General features: G+C 39.5%; 2 protein-coding genes across 4 annotated transcripts in view; one reads left to right on the forward strand and one right to left on the reverse strand.

Moving 5' to 3' along the window:
- Window positions 1-692: 692 nt before the first annotated feature.
- Window positions 693-3,931, reverse strand: LOC130076486 (mpv17-like protein). Its single transcript, XM_056241579.1, has 4 exons — window positions 3,467-3,931; window positions 2,145-2,215; window positions 2,027-2,056; window positions 693-884 (listed from the first exon to the last, which is right to left on the reverse strand). The coding sequence occupies exons 1-4, from the start codon at window positions 3,768-3,770 to the stop codon at window positions 693-695; spliced, it is 597 nt and encodes a 198-aa protein (XP_056097554.1). The 5' UTR covers window positions 3,771-3,931.
- A 1,098-nt stretch (window positions 3,932-5,029) lies between these two features.
- Window positions 5,030-16,345, forward strand: part of LOC130076472 (methyl-CpG-binding domain protein 5-like) — a 38,382-nt gene continuing 27,066 nt past the window's right edge. Inside the window, exons 1-3 of one of the 3 annotated variants that reach the window (XM_056241552.1) lie at window positions 5,030-5,326; window positions 9,903-10,430; window positions 15,084-15,186. In XM_056241552.1, the coding sequence (XP_056097527.1) occupies window positions 10,324-10,430; window positions 15,084-15,186 (210 nt within the window). In that variant the 5' untranslated portion in view covers window positions 5,030-5,326; window positions 9,903-10,323. Of the gene's footprint in view, window positions 5,327-5,441; window positions 5,893-9,687; window positions 9,787-9,902; window positions 10,431-15,083; window positions 15,187-16,345 lie in introns of those variants that run through there. The other 2 variants (XM_056241553.1, XM_056241554.1) reach the window with 2 other exon arrangements.

The following is a 16,345-nucleotide window of genomic DNA, read 5'->3' on the forward strand; positions in this document are numbered from 1 at the left end:
AATACAGAAGAAAGTCTAATGTAAATGTGCTGTGACCAGATTTCAGCCGCTGGTTGGAATACAACCCTTAAGTTAGGAAAAACCTCAGTGATCATTCACTAATAATTATAACCTTTGTTGCAACTGGCCTTAAATAAATCCTGAAATAAATATATTTCCACAGATATTTTTGTGTGCAAAATACTAATTAAACCCCAGTCAGACACACATACAAACAAATATTAGTACAATAACTAAATGTATGTCTCAGGAACCGTTTGTGAATCAAAAAATGAAGACAAACAAAACTAACAAAATAAATTCATACAATGAAGGAGATAAATATTATGTTATCTGAACCAGATAGATTTGACAAAAGAAAAAAAATCATGATTTTTTTTTTTTTTTTTACAGTGTACTAATAAATATTAGTACTAAATGTATGTCCCGGGAATCGTGTTTGAATGACGGAATCAAAAAATGGAGACAAACAAAACTAATATATCAGGAAGAATTAAATATTAAAAACTACCGTCTTTAAAAAAAAAAAAAAGTTTTTTTTAAAAGTTTTTTCAAAGAGCAGGAGAAGTGGATCTCTCCAGCCAGTTTAGGACTGGTCACAAATAATCTCCATATGCTTTCCCAAATTTTGTAACGTTTAAATGCTGAAAGAAAGAAAAACAGAAAGAGAACAGAAGGAAGCTCCCTGAGTTTCATTCTCCGCCGCTCTTCCCTGAGACGGGTGGTTCTGGTCTGCGCGGGCCGGCTCTGATCCAGTCCAGCGCTGGCGTGACGGTCCCGTCTCCGCTCCGCTGGGAGAAGCAGAGGAACCAGGCCCAGATGAACACGCAGCAGCCGGAGAACATCGTGCGGATCAGCGCCGGGACCAGGGAGAAGTTCAGGAACTGTGAGCCGTGAAGAGCACTGACATGAGAACACACACACACACACACACACACACACACACACACACACACACACACACACTGCCCTACTCTCAGCGCACAAGGGACAAAAGCTGTCAGCGGGACACTTCCCTTTCAAGAGATACACTTGTGCCCTATTACGTGTGTTGAGTGTTCAGTGTTGGGGGCCTTGAGTTACGTAATCATTACTGTTTTCAAGTAACTATTAAAGTAACGCATTACTTTTAAATTTACAATAAAATAATCAGAGAGTTACTTAGTAATGCACGTTACTTCGTTTTCCATTAATTGACTGACAGTCCCTATCTTGAAAGAAAACCACTTTAACCATGCTAATAAGCAAAAATGACTTTATAGATAAACATCACATTTGTGTTTCATTTATTGCTCAAGTAAGCGTGTTGAACTTCTCTGCATCCAATTCTTCAGCTGAACGCTTGTTAGCGGCGCCCTCTACTGTACAGGAGTGAATCTGCATTTCCTTCAGCCTGAGGCTTATTCACTTCACTTTCGGTGTGAAAGGGTCTTTACATTTGCCAAAATATAACTTCTTTTTGCTGTTATTAAAAAACAAACAAGCAAGCCCAGCCGAGGTGAGAAAAAAAAAGTAATGCAAAAGTAAAGTAAAGCATTACTTTCCATAAAAAGTAACTAAGTAACACAATTAGTTACTTTTTTAGGGAGTAACGCAATATTGTAATGCATTACTTTTAAAAGTAACTTTCCCCAACACTGGTTAGGATAATAAAATTGACCTCTGACTCGACGCATGATGTATTGACGAACGCAGAAAGCGAAGGGGATAGAGCAAAACAAAACACCGGTCACGAATTAGAACATTTTTTAATTAGAAAAATGAGTTTGGGGACTTGAGTTTGTTGTTTGAACCACGAGAGGCGTCTACTCTCACCTAAGTTTACGCTACTCCTGCATCATGGGTAGGGTCAGAGGTCACTCTTCCACTGAAACTAGACTCGCGTACGGCCATGATTACGTAGATGAAGGTGTGATTCTTTTGGCTAGGGGCGTCTTTGTTTTGTCGATTTTAAATATCAACAACGTTTCTCAGAAATCGCTTACTGCACCTTTAAATGTGAGAAAGTGTTGTGAGTGCGATTTACCTGCATGAACGGCCAGTACATCAGCCCGGTCTGCACAGAGAAACACACACAGGTGTGTGACTTTAACCTCCTGCCTTGCAAATCTACAGATCCGTATAAATGACACCTGCAGACTCACCTTGTACGTGTTGAGGAATTTCTCCTTCCAGTCCTGCAGGATCTCATCTCTGCCCTCCATGAAACTCACACCTGCTCAATGACATCATCACAACACATCTCACGTCACACCTCACGTCGTAAGACCAGTCAGTCAGTCACCTGTGTATGACATCATCGCAACACATCTCACTTCATAAGACCTGTCAGTCAGTCACCTGTGCTCACCTGTGTATGACATCATCGCAACACAGTCATAAGACCTGTCGGTCAGTCACCTGTACTCACCTGTGTATGACATCATCACAACACATCTCATGTCATAAGACCTGTCAGTAAGTCACCTGTGCTCACCTGTGTATGACATCATCGCAACACATCTCACATCATAAGACCTGTCAGTCAGTCACCCGTGTATGACATCATCACAACACATCTCATGTCATAAGACCTGTCGGTCAGTCACCTGTGCTCACCTGTGTATGACATCATCGCAACACATCTCACATCATAAGACCTGTCAGTCAGTCACCCGTGTATGACATCATCACAACACATCTCATGACATAAGACCTGTCGGTCAGTCACCTGTACTCACCTGTGTATGACATCATCGCAACACATCTCACATCATAAGACCTGTCAGTCAGTCACCCGTGTATGACATCATCACAACACATCTCACATCATAAGACCTGTCAGTCAGTCACCTGTGTATGACATCATCACAACACATCTCACGTCATAAGACCTGTCGGTCAGTCACCTGTGCTCACCTGTGTGACATCATCACAACACATCTCACGTCATAAGACCTGTCAGTCAGTCACCTGTGCTCACCTGTGTATGACATCATCACAACACATCTCACGTCATAAGAGCTGTCAGTCAGTCACCTGTGCTCACCTGTGTGACATCATCACAACACATCTCACGTCATAAGACCTGTCAGTCAGTCACCTGTGTATGACATCATCGCAACACATCTCACTTCATAAGACCAGTCAGTCAGTCACCTGTGCTCACCTGTGTACGACATCATCGCAACACATCTCACTTCATAAGACCAGTCAGTCAGTCACCTGTGCTCACCTGTGTATGACATCATCACAACACATCTCACGTCATAAGAGCTGTCAGTCAGTCACCTGTGCTCACCTGTGTGACATCATCACAACACATCTCACGTCATAAGACCTGTCAGTCAGTCACCTGTGTATGACATCATCGCAACACATCTCACTTCATAAGACCAGTCAGTCAGTCACCTGTGCTCACCTGTGTATGACATCATCACAACACATCTCACGTCATAAGAGCTGTCAGTCAGTCACATGTGCTCACCTGTGTAGAAGGCGCTGATGGCGAGCGGCGCGGCGAGCGTCTGGTCCAGCACGAGCTTCTGCATCACCGCTCGCAACGCGTTACCGGGGAAGCGTCGCTCCAGGAACCGCATCCAGAAGAAATTGAAGTTGCCGTGAAAGCTGAACGCGACCACGGCCACGTTTCTCGTGTGCGACCAGTCCACCTGTTCTTTACGAGAGAAGTGCTGGTGCACGAGATCGCCGCCCGCGAACAGGCACCCGTACAGGGTCACATTGGTCGCCCACGGAAAGCGTCTGACAGGCGTTAACAGCGCGTCAAGCATTTCAGCTGCGGCCTTTCATTAATAACAACAATGATCCACGAACAGTTGAGATGAAATTTGGATTGATCCTCAACGCTGTTACAAGATCCTTATAGTTATAAAAACTCTAATGTACTGCGTGTCTGTTTGACAGTCTTCAGTGGGAAGGGCAACCGAGAGCGTGAGACGCGCATGCGCAGAACCACCCTATCGCCACGCCCACTCAACGGAAAGGGAGTAAATCGGGCTGCAAACTTTCTTTAATTTTTATTGCTTATTTAATGATTTATTCTTGTGTACAACACAAGACCGTGAACAACCAATAACATAAGACACAAGCACCAGGATGGACACTAACTAACTAGATTGCAAGGAGCAATAATCAAGGCAAACGATTAGCAGACAAAGACAATAATACACTATTTCATATTTTACCATATAGAGGAACATAAAGTTTGAGACCTTCCATTTCTTTTTAAAAATAAATACACGAATAAATGCCATTTCAGAAAAGGCGGACTTTACCATCAACCATTCGTTCCTCAATTCTACTTGACATTGACATAGACTTGACATAATGTTTGTTATAAACATTAATTCGATTGCCGTTTTAAGTACTTTACAATTTTAATTATATATTTTTTAAATAAACAATTAGAAAGCATATTAGTTTGTTTTCCTTGAGTTTTTGAGTTATTTGAAATATAATTAATTTTACATTGGCGTAATAATGGTGTATTCATTGCTTCAATAAGCTCATTGTTTCTGCCGTAAATTATAACATTGTTTAAATGAATATATTTTTAGCTAACTGTGATTTGTATTTGTACATTTCTGAAATACATAACTTAGGCAGTCACCTCTGATAACAGATCTCTCTGAATTGTAATATGGACTCATGCATTTTCTGTAAAGCTGCTTTGAAATGACGTGTATTAGTGAAAAGCGCTACACAAATAGATATGAAAAGAAATGAATTGAATTGTTGGCCTATTCATGTAATAATACAATAATACAATGAATTTTACAATCTATATTTCTGTAAATATTTTATTATCTATGGGATGCAAATGAAAAGGACACTGACACAGCTGAGCATAACGGTTTTTTATGGGCCTATCTATTTATTTATATATTTATTCGTTTTATTTTAGTTTTTACTGACCATTTACAGGTATGAATCATATTCATGAGGCATAAATGTTCTGATGAAACATTTAACAAACAGGGCCGAAATCATTCGTTTGTCCCGTCATGCCCCGGTGCATTGTGGTCGCTGTCAGGGGCGCATGCGCATAGCGGAGCTCCATCTTTCCATCCCGAGCGCAGAAGAGCAGCGGATGTGTTGATGCTTGTGGACGTTTTGTTTTTATTTTTAAACGCTCAGAGTCGATGTTAAACAAACCCGAGCGGACTCTTCCTCCGTTATTATTCTCCTGGGAGCTTCCAGCGGACATAAATGATGCGTGTGGCGGGTGTTATGAGGTAGATCGAGCCGCTGCTGCTGTGCTTCGGCCGCGGCGACACATTTGAGTGTAAATCCGCTAAAAGAGTGTTTCCGGCCCGCACGCGAGCAGGTACGTTTGTGTACGTGAGATTGTATGTTTGTTGCGCGTGTGTTGTTTAGGTTAGCAGTTAGCTGTGTGTCTATGTGTGTGTGTGTATGTGTGTGTGTGCGCGCGTGCGTGCGTGTGTGCGCTTGCTCGGATTCACCCGCAGCCATAATGAGCCCAGAGCTTTATCCCGAACCGAACCGAGCCTGTGCTGATCCGCGATCCGACCTCTGATGCTCTTCGACATCATCTCGGGCTAGCTTTAGCCTTAGCTGTGGGCCAGCTGCTCATTTATCTGCTCTGGGTTAGTGTTGTTATTAGTAAATGCTGAAATAAGTGATTGTGAGTGTGATGTTTTTCGTTATACAAGCACACAAGTGTGTGAGCAGGACGTTTACTGTTTCATCTCTGTCAGTATATCTTCAAGAGAGAGTCTGATCATATCTGAAACTCACATTATTTTACTGTCAGTGCAACTGTCACTCACATATCAGCGTGATTGCAGTGATTAACACAGTATTTACAGATATCAATCGGTGGATAAACCTGAATGCCGAGATGGGAATCATCTTATGTCATGTTAATGACTGGTAGGCAACACCTGGAGTGTCTCTCTCTCTCTCACTCTCTCTCACACACACACACACACACACTCTCTCTCTCTCTCTCTCACACACACACACACACACACACACACCTGATGTGTCTAAAACAACACTCATGTAGTGATCAAGACATTCTGTGTCTTTTTCACGTACTGCATTTTGTCCAGTTGTCGTTTAACTTGTGAATATTTCTGTGCTTTGTGAGCTGATGACATTGTCATTTTTGATGATGTTTCCGCAGCAAACATAGTAGTAAATGACCTCTGACCTCTTTAAGGGTCACTGCAGGGCAGAAGAGCCGGACTCTGTAGGTCTGTCCTAATTTGCATACTTGTACACTATTCTATGCCATTTTGTAATATGTAGGATGATTCACTCAATTAACCGAGAAAGCAAAGTGTTGAATGTCGTATGTTTCATGCACTCGACAGCTTTACATAGTGAAGGATCGATGTTGAATGACAAAATATTGTATAAATCATACAGTTGAGTGCATAGTGCGTCATTTGGGACACAGCTTGTGTGTATGATCACATTGTGTCATCTCTGGTGGTGTTGTCATTCAGTTTTAGTGTTTGTGCAGATTAGCACCTGATTGCTCAGGTAATGGGTTTCATTCTGGTCAGAATCTTTTCTGACAGCACGCGTGCAGGTGTGTGTGTGTGTGTGTGTGTGCTGCTCATTCAGACCTGTAGTGAGTGAGTCAGCAAGACAGTGACACACACAGCTGCTCGTCTTCTCGTGAACGTGGCCGTGTCTTCTCTAAGTCCAGCGTTGAGGTTTGTGTGATCCGGACTCAGACCTGTTCACACTGCTGATGTTCAGGAGTGAATTCAGATCTCATACACGCATACATACGTCTCAGTTCTTGATTCAATCTGCCTGTTGTTTGTGCTTCAGATTAGAAATGCTTAGGCTACGTTCACACCGAGAGACTTAGTGCTCAGATCTGATTTTTTTTGTATAGCAGTTCAATTTGTTGTTTAAATGTGGCCAATATCAGATTCCAGTGTGAACAGATCATGATCCTGACTTGCATGCACAAAAGAACGATTAAAAAGACGTCACGCAGCACGCTGTCATACGGAAGTAAACACAGGGAACGATAAAGTAAGTGATTGCCTGTTTATTTATAGTGTGATCTGCCGTGAAAGCCAGCGAATGTTTGCGCAGGCAATAACAACAAGGATGCGAAAAAGAAGAGCAGTTTTTAAACATTTGATACGATCCCTCGTGTTTTGCTTTGAGCTGTGTCTGTATTGTAACACTGTAGTTCTGACACGTCACTGTCCTTCACTGACTATAGCCCTATTCGCTGCGGCTGCACGATATTGAAGAAAAATGCGATAACTCATTAAATAATGCGATACGATAATGCTTAAAGTGTGTAAAATAACCTTAAATTATCTTTAAAATATATTTAAAATTATATAACCTACATACGTGTTTCATATTCTTTTTGTGACAAGAAAACGTCCCTACAGCTTCTGACAGTGAACAGCAGTGTTTTACTGTAGCGTAAGAAGTGTTATTAACATCAGTGTAAAGCACGGGGTTCGTGGGTTCAACAACAGACACTGAAAAATCAAATGTAAAAATAAAACACTGCTTAGTTTTCACTGTATGATTGAATACTCTGATTCTTATTAAAGCTACAAAAGTTATTCAGCCGAGAGCAGCGAGTGATTTTCTCTCTGTCTTTTGTTCATGACTCAGTTATTGCAAGCCGTTGCGATATGCATATCGCCGCATATACATTTGCAATATTTCGATAATTGCCATATATTGTGCAGCGCTACTATTCGCACTGGATTAGTATTATTTGGGGACCTCGTGTGATTTAGAAATCACCCATCCCCCCCACCCCCCACATCTGAATGCCGCATTCGCACGGGATAAGCGAAGCCTGTGATTTTACTTGAATTTAATGACTATCTCCCGGATATGATGTCAATAGGCTATCGCTTTGAAATGTCTAGCTGTATGATCTATCATAAACAGAAGAATGTTCTTTACCGCATGCTGTTATACATGTCATCCATCTCCATCTAATCATCTTTTTGTTTTTGCTGATGATCTTCAGCCTTATCTTTCTGCAAATTGTATAGTAGTTTGGTGTATAGCGATATGACCCAGCACCCAAAATACTTTCAAAACACTCCAACGCAGCCTCCATTCTTCACGAAAGATGGATAAAAAGGCTCACAGGAAACAAAAACCTTGAAAAAAGGATACACGATCCCGCCAAATCACTGAGATGCCGATTGGCACGGGACTAATATTATCACTCGGTGTTTGGAGAAATATGGTAGGGCGTTTTTGGGGGGATTTCTACTTTACAAATCACAGACATGGCCGATTCGCACGGGATTAAGATCACAGACAACCTGCAGGTCACCAGGTAATACTAATCCAGTGCGAATAGGGCTTTTCTTTCACAACTGTCTTGATAACATCGGCTATGTAAAATGTGACTCCCATGAGCTCAGAATTGTGACGAATGTTCCTCTGGAGTGACATAAAAGTCGGATGAATTCTGTATAGCAAACGTGACCTGTATGGGATTTAGGACCACATATGGAAGTGGCACAAATCTGAATTGAAAAGATCAGATTCCACGTGGTTTGTGCCGCTCACAATGTCATGGGAAAATCTGATCCGATTCACATGTGAGCGAATAAAATCTGATTTGGGCCACTTTTGCCTGCAGTCTGAACGTAGAACGTGTTTATTAAGTGCCATTCATCCAGGATTTCAACATGACCGTTCTCTTTGTGAGCCGTGTTCAAATGTCGTTTTGAAATCAACACAGTGTTATTTACTCATGCTGATGCCTTCACATTATAAAGGTCTATATATCTTTCATATAGGTGGAGCTAATCCTAATCCTGTCCTGACCAATCAGAGCTAACCTGTCCACATGTATGATGGTCAGTCGAGTTCAAAAGATCGGAGTTGGCAAAATTGAGTAACATGTAATTTATTCCTGTGATCAAAGCTGAACTTTCAGCATCATTACTCCAGTCTTCAGTGTCACTGATCCTTCAGAAGTCACTCTAATATGAGGATTTGATGCTCAAGAAACATTTATGATTATTAATGTTGAAAATGCTGCTTCAGATTTGAGTTGAAACTGTCCACACTAATGGACGATAACATTCTGATGTCTGTCTCTTTAAATGCTCGAACGCTTTAAACCAGGAATGATTCTGATTGGCTGTCGGCTAAGAAAAATCATTCTGAAAGTGATTCCAATGATATTGTTTCTATCTTTATAGTTGTGGTGTGGACTCTGTTATTCTTTTACCTTAAGAATGTTTTTAGAAGTATATTTATCGATATCGTCCTTAATGTGAATGAGCCTTTAAGGTTTTTAGCAGAAAATTAATTCTTAAACAATAAACATCTTATTTAGTTTTATTTTTGAATAACTAAACCTGGAATATAGAAGCTGGCATGGCTTTAAAAACAAGAGAAAGAAAGAAACCAAATTACATTTTTTTTCCTTTCAGTTGCATTTTGAAGTTTTAAGAATATGATCACAGATTTACTGACTTCATTATTTATATATAATATAAATTATATATATATATATATACATATATATATATATATATATATATATACATATATATATATATATATATATATATATACATACAGTATATACATGCAAATATGTCTTAAATCCATGTGTGTGTATTTATATATATATATATATATATATACAAAATAATTATACACAGCCCTAAAACCAAAAGAGATTGTTCCTTTCAGTTGCATTTCGTATTTTTGAGAATATGATCACAGATTCTCTGAGTTCATTAATGAGACTCATGTCAGCATTTGGATGAAGTCTTCCACTTTCAGATCATTATGGTATGTTGAGCAGAAACACACTGTAGTTTTCGTATAACGAAGGTTTGAGAGGAACGTGTGGACGAACGATCCGATCTAAAAAGTGTTTGGATTATAATATTTTCTCTCTCTTTTAGGAACCATGAATTTCCGCGAGCGTCATCTAAACGGTCCATGATGAGCAGCACATCTAAAGACCTGCCGAGAGAGCGTGACCTGTGCGGTCCACTGTAAAGACACGTCACCTGACCCGGACCCGCGGGTCCCACTGCCTGCTGGGAGCTGCAACTCTTTCCATGCGTCTAGTCATTTGAGGTGCTTTCAGACTTCTTTCTCATGGCTTTGATTGGTCGGACTCTAGCAGCGGAGGTCCTGTCTGCGTCGAGTGGAAAAGTAATGAGTCCGTTTCGTGGCTGGTCTGCGCTGTGAGGCCGTCTCACTGCGTCCTGGGAAAGTTGTGCTCCGTCTTCCCTCTTCTGAGCGCCAGAATGAGACATTGTGCCGGGACAGGGAAGAGCGTGTGATCTCTCACGAGGAGTTTTGCACTGGTCCATAAAAATGAATGGAGGTAAAGAAAGGGAGGGTGGGGACGGCAGAGGACATCTCGCCCAGGTGCCCATCGGCTGGCAGCGAAAGGTGGAGGCCTCGGGTGTCCTTTACATCAGGTATGGAGAGCTGTTCTCACTTCATGCACGTTCTCCTTATGCTTAAAGGGTTCTTTAAATACCCAGTTGATAGTTGATAGGATTCTACAGGGACTTTACGTAAAGTTTGTAACATACTTTGGTTAAAATTTCTCAATGTTCGTGTAAAACATGCTAATTCATGCTAGCAAGCAACATGTTAATTCAGGTTAACAATGTGTTAAAAAATGCAAACAATGTGTTAATTCATGTTAGCAATGTGCTAAAACATGCTATGCGACGTGTTAGTTCATGCTAGCAATGTCTAATTCATGTTTGCAATGTGCTAAACCATAAATCATACTAACAATGTGCTATTTCATGTTAGCAACATGCTAATTCAAGTTAACAATGTGTTTTATCATGTTCTTAACATGTTTCTAGCATGAATTAGCACAATGCTAGCGTGTTTTAAAGGGATCATCGGATGCAAAATTCACTTTTATATGGAGACCCCTTTAAAGAGGTCATCGGATGCTCATTTTCCACAAGTCCAACCCTTTTTTACCTCCTCAAAATCAGCTCTATTCACAGCGACCCGTTTCGGTGCAAATGATAATGAGCAACTGCTCCTCTTCCATGGGGGGCGTCGACACAAAGACATTAAAGTGCTGCCTTAGTGGACACTATACAAATGGCTGAGATATGCTAATACAGGAAATATGCTAATACGGGACAGTCTGTCAGCGGTTGTGGGCGGTGCATGAGCAATATGACATCATATTGCTCAGAAAATCCAAACGGCTTGATTATTGAGAGTGTTTAGACTTTTTGAGGATTAAAAAATAAGGAGTGAATGGATTTATTTCATTGTATGGTGGTTGTCCACACACTGCAAAGACACATTTATTTGCAAACACCATATAAAAGTGATTTTTTGCGTCCGATGACCCCTTTAAGATGCTTGCTTGCTTGACCTCACCTGCCAAAATTTACTGGTCATAAATATTTCTTACAAGCCGTGGATCGCTATTTTGTATGGAAGCTTGTTTCCGCCACAGAATAAAATATTTGAAAACATAATTGCAACTTTTTATCTCGCAATTCCGACTTTATTTCTTGCAATTGCGATTTAATATCATGCAATTCTGACTTTATAAAACACAATTGCGACTTTATATCACGCAATTCAATTCTTTCTTGCAATTGCGAGTTATGAAGTCAAATTCTGAGGAAAAAAAGACAAAAGACAATTTTCCTCACAATTGCGACTTTATATCACGCAATTCTGACTTTCTAACTGTCAGTTGCGACATATCATGCAATTGTACGAAAAAAAGACAGCATTGTGAGATAAAAAGTTGCGGTTGCCTTTTTTTATTTATTCTGTTCTATACAAGCTTCTATAATTAGGCTTTGTGATAATTTTTTTCCTTACGCACATTCTTGTTTGTATCATGTTTTGGAAGCCGGCTTCATTGGCGATATTTTGCGGCTGCCATATCTTTGCATAAATGATATGTGACGCCGTTTGTTATTTCTTTATGCCTTTTTGAACTCTGTTCATATGGTGTGTGCAGTTCGCAAATGACTGTGTTATCGATATTTGTTCAACTGGTTCACAACGGGCCATTGTTTTTCTATGTAAACGCACGCTAGACGGACATCTTTAACCGTTGCCCTAGCATCTCACGTTTTTTTGCAGCATCTCGCTCAAAATTAAGAAGTTTGTCTTTTAAAAACGTGTCTCTAGACGAGTATCTCTTGTTTTTAACCACAAAAATGCGTCCTGTGTGAAATGCACCTTCACTGCTTTGGCGCAACGATAGTTTGACAGGTCTTTCAAATCCCCTGGCTCTGTGATGCATCATTTCTCCTGCATCCAAATTATTCAGATTGGTTTAGAATCGAAATCGTGCATGCTCACATCGTGATTTTATTACGATTTCGATTCATTATTTTTGTTAAAAATAGATTTTTGTCAATGCAACAGTGGCATTATTTAGATATTTGTTTGTTGCATATTAAGGACAACCAGCAGGTGATGGTCACTCGGCGGAGTAGGCGCATCATTTATGATTATGAGAGTTGCTGCTCTCCATTTAATTTTCCTATTTTCGTTTCCCTGGCTTAATGTGGGGAGAGTTTTGGGTGCACATCACTACATAAAGTAGCAGAGGGAGAAACTTACATCTACAGCTAATCTCAGATTCACGACAGTTCATAACATAGCAATTATTTGAGATGACCGCAATAATTGTGCAGTTAAATCTTAATCACACTTTTGCCATCCACATAAGGGAAATTTAAGCGCTCAAGGAAATGCCTTATTTCTCTAATTTTCCAGTGTGGTGCAGAGAAACAGTAGTGTCAACATCCAGCAGGGATAACACTGTTAAAAAGCACAAAAATATAGTGAAAGGACTAAATTCACACAAAATTATGCCAAACAATATGGAGTATCCTAGTAAACGTAGTCGGTTATGTCTATCCTGAACGTAAACAGTTGAGAAAATAAACGCATGTGTATCAGTCTATTAGATCCCTGCATTCGCTCTTAAAGTGACAGCAGCCTAATATTCCTGCTGTTTTTAATGTTAATCAAACAACAAAGGACAAAGTTAAAATCACTCACTGCTCTTGAAAGAAATACTTTTTGTAACTTTAATAAGGATTAAGACGTTTAATTGATAAATTTAAGGCTATGTAGTGTTATTTTACATTTGCTTAATTTATTAAATTCCTGTATCTGATAACTACTGTTAGACCAATCTGAAAAGCACTGTTTATTTCATTTGTATCTGTATATTGTTGTTATATTGTATTTATATCTGCATTTGCTTTTAATTTGATTGTAGGGCTGTAACGATACGCGATATAAAATCGAAATCGAACTCTGGGAGTTGGAAGGGGTGTGATCGCAATTCTGCCTTCTCACATCGCGATACAGGATCGTGGACCTGAGTATCGCGATGTGAGAAGGCAGAATCGCGATCACACCCCTTCCAACTCCCAGAGTTATCCTTCCTGTCCAGAACTACCACATCTTTAAATTACTATTAGTATTATTTGAAGTTAACATTATAAAATACGTAGACCTACACCACAAAACTAGTTGAGGATAAATTATTTAAAATTTGGCAATTTCAGCATTATAGACGTGAAATTTGCAGCCAAAACTTGAAATATAAATTCTCAGAAAGTGCATTAAATTAATCCTCAATTGACCGGCAACACGTCCAACATGCAGATGCATATCCTACGGCACCATCCCGAAATCAATTTAGTTGGAGAACACAACCCAAAAGCAGCAGCCTACACTGCCTAGTATAGTTTAATAATTTGCATAGTTATTATTGTTCTTTGGTGTTTAGATTATACAGGTTTTTCCTAATGTTATTTAATAAAAATACCGGTATTTTTTTTTCTTCTCTCAAAATCTCTTTTTTCACCACAAGCCCCGCCCCCTCAAGCCCCGCCCCCGTGATAGAATCGCGATACGAATCGAATCATGGGTCAAAAATCGTGATGCGAATCGAATCGTGGGTTTGGTGTATCGTTACAGCCCTATTTGATTGTGTTTTTATTTTATTACTGACTTTACTTTGAGTAATGTTTTAAATGTAAATTAGTTTGCCGGCTAGTAGTTTTAGCTGTGGTATATATTTTTTTAAAAATAATTAATAATATTTATTTATAATAATCAGAATAATAATTAATTATAAAATTAAAAATTATTTTTATTACTTTTATTTTTTATTATTTTTATAATAATATAATTATTACTGCCTGTTTTTGCAAAAACGTTTTCATGGCTAGTAAATTTTCTTAATTCCCCGGCCATTGGCAGGAGTGGCAAAAAGTTAGCTTTAGGCCCTGAGGCTTACACTGTAAGTGGCATGAACAAAACCGAAGCTAATCGCAATTTCTAGTATGAAAATTAATCGCCAGCTCATAGTTCATGAGCATGACAAGCCTTGCCTCGCTCAAAGCCGGCTGCTCTCATTCGGTGTGTTCAGTTTGGACCCTGTGTGAAGCATGTAATTTCATATAGTTCTCCAGACACAAGAATTATTTGTCAAAACTAAAGTGTCTATTTATTTTTACTGTTATAGATTGATGTCTTTACTGTATTTGTCAAGTCACCTTTATTTCTGTAGGTCTTTATACAAAGCAGCTTCACCCTGATAAACAGGAAAATAACAATCAATGCTGCAAATATATATTAGATATATATAGGCAGATATATTAAAGCTGATAAATGTATTATTTCCTTCAGCTGAGACACTTCAGCTTCGCCATGATGGTTTTGAATAGCTTAAAATATGATTGGAATCACTTCAAAAAAAGGAAAATGCAGTGAAGTGCAACAGCACAGCACAAGTCTGTCATATCGGTAACATAAAATTATGAGAATCTTATAATTGTGTGTTTCGGACATGGATTTTAATGATGAGACTTTTGTTTTTGTAATCAGGCTCTCAAAAGATGTATCAAAATTTGGATTTAGATTTATCGGCCAATATATCGGTTATCGGCTTACAAATATAAAGAATTATCGGTTATCGTATCAGCCAAAATGCTCATATCGGTGCATCCCTACCGCAAACTTCATCAAATATGAGACCAATTCTAATTTCTGTAAAGTAATTGGTGTTTGTGTGTGTGTGTGTGTGTGTGTGTGTGTGTGTGCAGTCCAAGTGGATCAGTGCTGTCCTGCCTCGAGCAGGTGAAGTCTTACTTGCTGACTGATGGCACCTGTAAATGTGGTCTGGAGTGTCCTCTCATCCTACCCAAGGTCAGTACTGAAGTTGCCCATTTCACAAACACCATGCATACACTCTGGACATGTTTCCAAAAGCCACATTATTGCATAGCATAGCATAGACATATACATCAATGACATATGCTATAACGTAGCTTATACATTTACATTGTCACTGATAATGGTGGATAAATCAATGCAAGCTCAGTATAGATTAGGGATGGTAAGATTCACCGATTCGCACCGGTGCATCGGCATAAAAGCTAACGATGCGATGCATCGATTTAAATAAGTGTGCATCGGATATAAGTTGGCATTTGTATCGCAATGCATCAGACATGGGGACTTGTGACTTGGTGACTTGGACTCGAGTCGCTATTTTTATGACTTGTGACTTGACTTGACATAAAATTAAATACTTGAGACTTGACTCGGACTTGGAAGTTAAAGACTCGGGACTTGACTTGACTTGAGACACGATGACTTGAATGACTTGAGTGTTAATCACATCATGTTTTCAGTTTGAATATAAAATATATAAATAATTTTTTTTTTTTAAAGTTGATCACGACACTATCATCAGTCATACCCTCTCGTACCTTACGCACACCACGCCCACTTAGATCAGATATCACATAAAAATGTCGGCCGGAGGGCTACCGAGGGTCATCGCTTTCGGCTTCAAGAATTATTCACACGATGGCAAAAGACGAACAGCGCTTTGCAAGACATACAACATTAACATTGGGGACAGCCAGACGACAACCTCCAATTTCGTCCGTCATTTAAAGAACCATTCTGCCCAGTAAGTGCTTGTCAATTTGTTAATGTTAGTTGGTAGTTAGCTAATGTAATAGCTAAAGTAGCCATTAACTCTTTCACAAGTAAGTTTAAACTATTCTAACTGATCCCCCAGCGTGAGTTTTTCTAGGCGACCGTTATTTAGAACCTGTCACTCATGTTTCATGGTGACGCGTCATTGCTTGTCACGTGACACAGCGCAATCACAACACAGCGCTGAATGAATGATCTGCTTTTATGTCATTTTTCCTGTTTTATTCAAAATGTTCACAAATGTATTAGCTATAACATGCAACACTGATATTCCGATTGTCAAATATGTGCAAGTGGATGTGTTTTGTTGTTTAAACACCTTTATAATGATCGCGTTAGTTGAGCTATATGTGCGAAT

Source organism: Rhinichthys klamathensis, unplaced genomic scaffold (assembly GCF_029890125.1).
Source record: "Rhinichthys klamathensis goyatoka isolate OS25496 unplaced genomic scaffold, OSU_Roscu_1.1 h1tg000654l_1, whole genome shotgun sequence".
Classification (NCBI taxonomy): Eukaryota; Metazoa; Chordata; class Actinopteri; order Cypriniformes; family Leuciscidae; genus Rhinichthys; species Rhinichthys klamathensis.

Excerpts from the sequence above, each read along its gene's own strand:
- LOC130076486 (XM_056241579.1), bottom strand. The coding sequence starts at position 3,770 with ATGCTTGACGCGCTGTTAACGCCTGTCAGACGCTTTCCGTGGGCGACC. Across the intron at positions 2,216-3,466 it reads CATCAGCGCCTTCTACACAG|GTGTGAGTTTCATGGAGGGC; the intron begins GTGAGCACATGT and ends GTCATTGAGCAG. Across the intron at positions 885-2,026 it reads TGTACTGGCCGTTCATGCAG|TTCCTGAACTTCTCCCTGGT; the intron begins GTAAATCGCACT and ends CACGGCTCACAG.